General features: G+C 39.3%; 1 protein-coding gene across 1 annotated transcript in view; it reads left to right on the forward strand.

Annotated features, from left to right (window-relative positions):
- Window positions 1-27: 27 nt before the first annotated feature.
- The window catches only part of DNAH11 (dynein axonemal heavy chain 11), a 270,897-nt gene continuing 262,001 nt past the window's right edge, over window positions 28-8,923 (forward strand). The window contains exons 1-4 of the mRNA XM_019534456.1: window positions 28-241; window positions 4,068-4,211; window positions 6,528-6,724; window positions 7,924-8,113. Coding sequence (XP_019390001.1) covers window positions 29-241; window positions 4,068-4,211; window positions 6,528-6,724; window positions 7,924-8,113 — 744 coding nt within the window. The 5' untranslated portion in view covers window position 28. The remainder of the gene's footprint in view (window positions 242-4,067; window positions 4,212-6,527; window positions 6,725-7,923; window positions 8,114-8,923) is intronic.

Consider the following 8,923-nt stretch of genomic DNA (forward strand, 5'->3'; position numbering starts at 1 on the left):
GCAGGGCCGCGCCGCGCCGCCCGCGGGGATGGAGGGGGACGAGGCGGAGGAAAGTTTCTGTGGGGACGAGCGAGTGCGGTTCATGGGGCAGCGCCTGGCACAGCTGCTGCGGCTCCGCACCGAGCAGTGGCAGCGCTACGTGGCCGACGAGGGCACCCGGCGGGTCCTGGCCGACTTCTGGGCCGCGCCCGGCCCGGCCACCCTGGCGCTGCGCTTCCCGGCCCCGGCCCCCGCGCGGCAGGTAAGCGGGACCACCGCCCGAGCGCGCGGGGCTGGAAGGGAAGGCGCGGAGCTGAGCCGGGACCCTCCGCCGCGCCGCGAGTCCGGGCTAGGCGGGGAAGCTGGGGCTGTGGGACTCCGTGCAGAGGCTGCAGCATAGCGACTTCCCGCGAGGAAACTACATCCTCCTTTCTCGGGTTTTTTTAATTCCCTTTTGCGAGTGCGATCGTCTGGGTTACACCAGACCGCGTCGGGGAGCAGCTGCTCCCACAAAGGATCCCTCTTAGCAGACGGGGGGACTCTGCAGCCAGGCAGATCCGTGCCACTTCCTAGACTGCAGTCTGGTTGAGTCCTCTTGATACTAATGGCCAAACTTCCACTTAATGTAATGGGTCCTGTAGACTATAGAGGGGCATATTTGCCCTGCCATTCAGATCTGTTGGATTACTCTTGGGTGTAAGAGGAAAGCACATCTGGACCATAGTTCCTAAATCCTAATCCCTAACATACCTTGTTTAGTATCTTGACCCCACTAAATTCAATAGGAGCCTTGCCATTAATATCAAGGGGACCAAAATTGATTGTTATAACTAGGAAAGAATAACTTACGGGGAATAATGTTTGTATATCCGTGTCATGTGGTAGCTCTCTTCCTCCAACTTTCAGTGCACTTATTTAAAACTTTCACTGTGTATCTGCATGGCTGTTTTTTACCTTATAGTTCTTGCCTGATCTCCATCACTGGCTGCCAGTTGTAGAAAGCTTCTATTAGTTCTGTTGTAATGCAAATAGTTGTCCTTCCAGACTTTTCAAATCCTTTGTTTCCTCAATGCAGAATATGGAATTGGGGCACAAGGTGGGAGAAAGCTAATTTGTTCAGTAGCTGGAAAAAAGCACAGATGCTATATTTTTCTCCCAAGTTCATTAACCTTTTTCATGAGAAACTTACTTTTGCCCCCAAATAATGTGTATTCTAGTAAATCAAAACTACCTGTAAATTTGCATGAGCTCCACTGAGTTGCTTCCGCCAGGGTTTTTTTTGGCATACTTGCAATGAAACTGCAACTTTTCATTTCAAAATAATATTTAATTTCAAAATCTACTTTGGGGAAAACAAATGTTATAAACGCAAAAAAGAAACATATTTCAGGTCAATGAAATCTGGATTCAACCTGAAACGGAGCATTTGTTTCAGCAGGAAATTTGAAAAAGCTTTCCTTTTAGGTCAACTGACATCTCTCTTTCTCCTCCCTGATTTTCTTTGGTTTGGCCAACAAGCCAATAGCTTGCACAACTGTTTCTTAGAAGGCTCTTCCAGTGGCGTACTACCATTAATGCCCCTCATCAAAAAAGCTAAAAATTATGTATAAATAAACTTAATTATAACCAGTAAGACAAAAATACAATAATAATAGGTGTCAAGAGCCTATGACCAGTTCTTATGGTTACCCTTTGCCACTTAAACTAGTTGTTTACTACTAATTTGCTAATTATGCCTTATGGTATCTTCATGATACTGTCTTAGAATTTGTGACTTAATTTGGAAAAAAAGAACATCTTTGTGGCTTTGGGTATTAAGAATAGGAAATAGCACACTTTCAACAAAGCTTGGCCCTGGTCAAAGCCTCTTGTGACAAGCTGGATCTAAATTGTCCTACAAGACTCCTAGTTTCTGCGGCAGACTGGAAAATGTCCTGTACCTTAATTTTAAATTTTATACAGAAATTTAATCAAAATAAAATAATATATTTAGATATCCCCTTTCTTATTTACTTTTATATTGCATTGTGGGATCAGTGTGAAATAAATTCAGTTCTGTTTTTTGTTGTGATACAGATCTTGAATTTGTGCTGGGAGGAAGTTAACTTGGATCAGTTTTACACCTAACACCAGGATGATCCCCCCCCCCCCCCGGGGTAGTGGTTGGAGTCATGTATCTGGGGTGGGGCAGAGCCCAGGCTCTCCTATCTCTTGCTATTCACTGCATCTGTGCAGGAAGGTTGGTAGTGACAGACTCTGTCCTCCTCCACTAAAATGTAGTGCAGAGACCTAAAGGGGTGTCCTCCTTGTAGTCCTCTGCATGGGACTACTAGATAGGCCACAGGTTAGCTCTAAAAGCTGTCATTTTTAGGTTTCCTGGATATTTGTCTCTGAGATTTGTCATTTCACACTGCCTGCGGACCCTAGAATTGATTATATCAACAGTTTATACTCGGTTTGTGATTATAAAGTTTTCCTTGCCACCACAAAGTCTAAGAAAAGTTTTGTTTTTTTTAATATTTAAATAAAAATTCAGATTCTTCATCTGTACAGTAAGTTTTGGGACCTGTGGCAAATTCCACAGCTGCCAAATTGTGAACACTTGGAGTCCTGGCTTCCCTGATTCTGGACAGGTTTTTTGTTTTTTAGTTTTGTTTTGTTTTATTGGACACATTGATAATTTAGTGCCAAATCCTGCTGTCAGAATCCTTCATTTAATTCTCACTGATTTCAATTAGGAGTTATATATAATGAGAGAGAGATATCTATTCTCCCGTGTGTGCACACACATGTGCATGCACACGCACAAAATGTTAGTGGACAAAATGTAGCTCCGTGTATAACCTAAGATGTTTTGTAGACACTGTGTATGAAGTGTATCTTCTCTAGCTCCAGGGAGGCGTACAGTAGTGCAGTTTCACCCTTCCTTTGATTCCTGGTCCACTCAAAATTTAAAAGCAACTGTCTGACTGCAGTAGCAGCATTTCTAGGCTGTTCTATTCAAGCAGCAGTGAGGCAGTCACTTGGCTTCATGTTTCATTATAATCTATGTGATTCTTTCTGAACTCTTCATTTTACAGGTGTTAACAACTCCCTCACCTTTCTAATGGTCTTGATGTCCTATTAGTCAAGCTATCCTTTCTTTTGCAAGTCTGCTCTCTGTAGCTGTTCCTAGTAGTGTAGCTCCTATTTCACAGTCCTGCAAGCTGTTTTTAACTCTAGCTAAAAACATTAACTCAGGTGAATGTGAACACAGCTGTGGAAATAACTTTCAGCAAAGTATTGGGCACATTGTTAAAACACTCGGGAAGGGCTAGATTTTTGTTTTATGAATCTTAAAAGAAGATGTGCATTTAATTCCAATGATTACAACACTAACAAAACAACATGTTTTGATTTTTTTTGCTTAATCTGTTGTGGCTTTTAATATATAACATATGATATAACACATTACTGTACATTCCGATAAAGTTATATTTGTTTTTGCTTTAATCTTAAACTGAATGATATTGCCCTAAGCACCTAGCACAGTCAGAAAGTTTCCAGTAACTGGAGAAAAATGTATTGCATTTGTGATGATGCACCACAGCTTTGGCACCCCAATTTTCAGAATCCTAGATCTGCCTATGCCTACTTCTAACATGTATCTGCATTATTGGTCAGAAATGTGGTTGCAGTTTTTAAATCAGTTTTAAAATAAGGTTGTTTCTATTTGTTTTCATGTTTTAGAAGTGAAATCAAGAATAATCTAACTTTCTGAGTACAGGGATAATTTAGGTAAATAGATTAAATTACATGTGCTGGACCATATCAGTGGGCATTAAACTTGTTGAAAGACAAGTGTAAGGTCTGGGTGTGAATAGGTTTTGGACTCTTCCATCTGAGAAGTTGTTCTTAGAGTCTTCTACAGAATCCTAGACTCTTTTAGTGCTTGTTCTTTGCTACCTAATTTCCTTCTACCTGATCCCAAAAGGCCTTCTTGGGACCTGTGTTGTATGCACATTTGAAATGTATGATTATCAGAATTCCGTTCATTCTATTTCTGTTTCTACTTTTTAGTGCAATAACCTGTGTCTCTCCTGTTTCAGATGCCCAGTGATGTGAAACATAAAGTAGTTTATGTTATAAAGAACACTGCAGAATGCATTGGACCGGACAATTACAAACAAGCCATCATGTTTGCTGAGTTGTCTGACACACCACTTGAACACACAATTACCTTGATAGAAGAGGTATTTATAACAAGATACTTGTGAAACAGTTTAAAATCTGAGTTTTGCATATACTTTAACTTAAACCAGACTACTGAAAAAATAACTCTTAAATGAAGAGATTTTTTTTTGGATACTGGAAGTATTGTGTAGCATGAAGTACACATTCTTGTTTCTGTTTAAATTACCAGAGCCAGCCCACAGCAATATGTATTGGGTTGCAAGTTTTTTTGTCCAGAGGGTGTCATTATGACAGGTCACAAGTCAGTTCTCTTATGACTAGTCATAACCTTTTATTCAGGAATATTAAGTTGGTTAAGTCAACATGTTTAAGGTTAAAAGTATATACAAATATAATATTCATAGCCATATGAGTAAAAAGATTTTGCATCCGTGCATTCTCAAGTGGTATTTTGTAAGAAGGGGTATAGAACAGATGAAAAGTTCGTAAAAGTTTCTATCGCAAGTAGGTTTTTTGAGTTCACTCTTTGTCATTGCAATAATGATACTGCATCATGACTGAGACTTCTTTTGAAAGGAGAGGAAAAATGTATATACAAATTTTTTTAAAATCCTGTTGTTCTTTGGGTGGTGTTTCTTTCTTTAATATAATTGCCTATTTAACGGCAGATAACTGGTGAAGTAATCAAATCGGAGTCCATTGCATTGGTATACCTATACTTTCCTTTGTATATAGAAGCACAGCAATTTTTTTCCTGAAACTTTTCCTTTTGGCACTTGACCTATGTCGATGGGTATTCAGGGTTTCAGGTAGACGGGAATGGTTTTCCCATACTACAAACATTTGAAATTTCAGGAAAAACGCCCTTTTCTACATTGAGTTGAAACAGACTTGAAATATTTCACAAAAAATGAGAACAAGATCAGCCCCAGGTTAAGCTCATACATTTCTAGTCAAATGCTCTTCCTTGAAATCTAGAACTCCAAGTGTAGCTTTTACGTTAAGGGCAATATTTAGTTTTGATATAAGACAGCAACTTCCTTGATTCTGCTATCAACAGGGTAGAGCTGACTATGTTCTGGTCCTGAGAGACCTTTTCCAGGTAATCTTCAGTCAAAACTAGCATATTGTTATTAGAAGTGTGGTAAAGGGGAGCAACGAGGGCACCAGCAAACGGCAACAACTATGCTGCTGGACTGGCCACTGCCATGCCACTGGCAGCTTAGCTAGTGACACTTCCCTATGTGCCGCTGCTGCTCAGGGTAGTCGGGCATCTTATTATGCCTCAGATTCTTACAGAAAGTGTTGTTTTCAGGAAGAGAAAATTATCTGCTGTTAAGATGCAATAACGCAGTATATTTAAATATGATGGCATGATCACTATTATTAATATTGATTAGTGGTTTTGAGAGTCTTGAATTACTACCCTGGGGTGATAATGAAGTTTGAGAGGAAATAAAGGTTATGGGGCAGGGGAGACAAGCTGACAAAGAGAGAGGGAGATAATAGAAATGTAGCAAACTAGGAGGAAGACAAAGCATGGAAACTCCTGTGGGGTCAGGATTTCACCCATATTATCTCGAGAATACTGGAAATCCATTTCAGAGAGGTTGGAAACATTCTCGTTTTCAAAAATGTCACAAGCAGGAAAAACCGAGCTATGGTCACAAATAGCATGATGAAAATAAGAGGGAAAATTACTGATGCATAAAAGACATGTTCACATATCAAATTTATTTGTGAGCTTGGTTTTATGAAAGTTGATGTAAACATCCAACTTGCTCATATGCTTTTCCTATTAAAAAGGGCCATGTAGTTGAATGATACTTTTTTCCTGATTTGTTGCTATAGAAATTACATGGCAGAGATCAAGCATCTGGAATTTACTGGTAGTTGTACAAATCATATTTATAATGCTACTGTAGCTTTGCCAATAAATGAATGCCTGTCCATACCCACAGATTTGTTCTCTTTTAGACAGGGTAGGTTAGAGCTTTGACTTTCTTTTTTCCTCACTCTTAGTTCCTTTCTTCTTTTCCCTTGGTTGGGACAAAAGGAAAAAGTGATCAACATAGCAAATTGTTCACTTTTTTTCTGAAGAAATTCAGTGTTTGTCATTTGCTTTGTGTGTACTATCACTGCAACATGTAGTTATTCTGATCTCTCTTTGCATAGGATACAATCTGAATATATATAGTTTGAGTATATATGTGTATCAAAAGTAATTTATAAAGCCTAGTTTGTTTAAAATATTTTTGAATTATGGTTTGATTTAGTTATTCTTTCAAGGTTTAAACAGTAGTTTATGAAGTAGCACTGAGAAACATTAAACATTTCAGCTGATTTGTAAAATGTCTGCCTTGCTCTGCCTCCAGATTTTAGCGCCTCTTTTATCCAATAAGAAAAATCATGACTCCTGGCCACAGTTTATTTCACAAGACATCGAGCGTCATGTGGAAACTATGAAAAATAAAGCACATATTACGAAGGGATTGATGTCAGGAAGAACATTTCTTCCCATTCCAACAATTTTAGCAAAGACGGACTTACGTGTGAGATGTGCTGAAAATAAGTAAGGAATGATTATATTATGTTCCATGTAACATAGCAAAGAGTCGTTGCACTTAATGGTGTTTCAGCCATAGTAATGCAAGTAGGTATTACTTCAAGAGTCTATGTTGTAGCTGTGTTCGTCTGAGAAACAGAGATGCACAAAGCTCTTGGGCCGGAGGTGGCATCTTTTATTAAACCAACTAAATAGTAGCAAAAAAAGTCTTTTTTTGCAAGCTTTTGGGCACAAACACCCTTCTTCAGGCTGAAGAATTCTCCTCAGCCTGAAGAACAGTATACATGCCCGAAAGCTTGCAGAGAGAATTTTTTTTTGCTACTATTTAGTTGGTTTAATAAAAGATATCACCTCTGACCCAGAGCTTTGTGCATCTCTAATGGGTATTACTTGCATTTATGATTTAAAGTGATTTAGTTTTAAATTGCTTTTTACTCACTTAAGCTAAATTTGGTTTCAGTGTAAACTTCAGAGTAAAAATATCAACATGCACACATTTTAGTGAAATAACAAAAAATGTAAGTTAAAAGATTGAAATGTTTTGTTTCAAGTTCATCATTGACTAGATACAATCTCATCTTGGTTGCTGAATAGTTTTGCACTCTGTATATACTAATGCAAGTTTAAAAAATGAACTTATCTCAGTTTTGCTTGCTACCATCTTGCCTTCATAGTCCCAGTACCATTTCAGAAAAAATATTTATACAAATATTTATACAAAGAATGCACTTTAAGAACTATTAAAGAATATTTACTTAAAGTGATATTCATACTAATGACTTTTTTTTTTTGCACTGGAAATCTCATTCTAAGAGTTATAATCCTTTCAGAAAATGAGAACAAGGCAGTCTGCTCTGTTGGTAAATTCCACAGTAGCATTCAGATTTGAAGTATTAAATACTCAGAGTGAACTTTTCAGTGGATTTACAACCCAGCAAATATTAATTGACAATGTTTGTTCAACAGCTTTGAATAATGAATAAATATAGAAATTTGTATTTATGAGCTCTTAATCTTTCCTAATAAAATTTCCTGAGAACTTATTTGTAGTTCTTTGAAATTATCTATCTGGTGAGCACTGAACATGGTGTTCTAGGTGTGTTCACACTGAAGTAGAAAGGAAGGCGTATCTCGTCACAGTAGTGCTTTTGCCTACCACTTGTAATTCAATGAAAACAAAAATAAATGTGTTTTCTATTTTGCAGACAGGATTCTTATGCTAGGACTGTGCTACATGCAATTGAATCTATGATTATAAAATGGTCACATCAGATACGTGACATAGTTCAAAGGGATTCTGTTCAACTGCTTCTGCATGGTGTTTATCCAGACCCCCAAACTGAGCTCACCTTCTGGAAGGCAAGAAAAGATGATCTATTATGTATACATGATCAAGTAAGTGATTTCAAATATCATAATAAATATGATGGGAAGCTGACTGGATTTTTAAAAAAATTTTGGATGGAAAACTAGCCACTCTTTTTAGTGTTTCATTCTTGCAAATACCTTTTGTGGTAAAATCAGGAAAGGGGGACAGGATCCCCGATGGTCACAGTGGGCCGAGGGTGTACAAACAGGTGGGATTTGCGGCGGTGGAGTCTGAGTGGCACGCAATCATATGGTTCCAAACAAGGTGGTTTATTTAACTTACGCTTTGATGGCGTAGGCGGAGGTAGCTTCTTCGGTTACAGTATAACACAAAACAACAGAGGGGGTCTTTTGGCCCACAAGGTTCCCCAACGGGCCCTTGCTTTCTAGCCGGAGCTAGGTGCGGCTGCCTGTTGGTTAGTCATGAGCTGTTGACCAGCCCTAAGTAGGGATATCAAGAAACAACAAAACTGTAACGTCGTGGTGCCAGTTCTAAGCGGCTGAACGGATGATCCAAGAGTGGTAAGTGAAGCCGAAGTCGGATGCCAGGTAGGTCGTGGTTGTGGTAGGTGGGTCAGCGCAGAATCGAAGTCGAGGTTGAAAGCCAAAAGTCCAAGAATCCAGAAAGATCAATGCTGTACGAACGAAACGCAATCAGAGACGTAGCAAGAATCCCCGCTGGAGGAGACTGATAGGCCACAGAGCCTAACTGAGAGACAGTCCCTGGAAACCAGCCTCTCTCCTCAGTAAAGCGGGTCTCCCCCCCGAGGGAGGGGCTCACTAACCTTTTATACCAATTTAGTGGCCAATCAAAACATTCCCTCCACAGAATTTTCT

Source organism: Crocodylus porosus, unplaced genomic scaffold (genome assembly GCF_001723895.1).
Source record: "Crocodylus porosus isolate Cpor-Errol unplaced genomic scaffold, CroPor_comp1, whole genome shotgun sequence".
Lineage (NCBI taxonomy): Eukaryota > Metazoa > Chordata > Crocodylia > Crocodylidae > Crocodylus > Crocodylus porosus.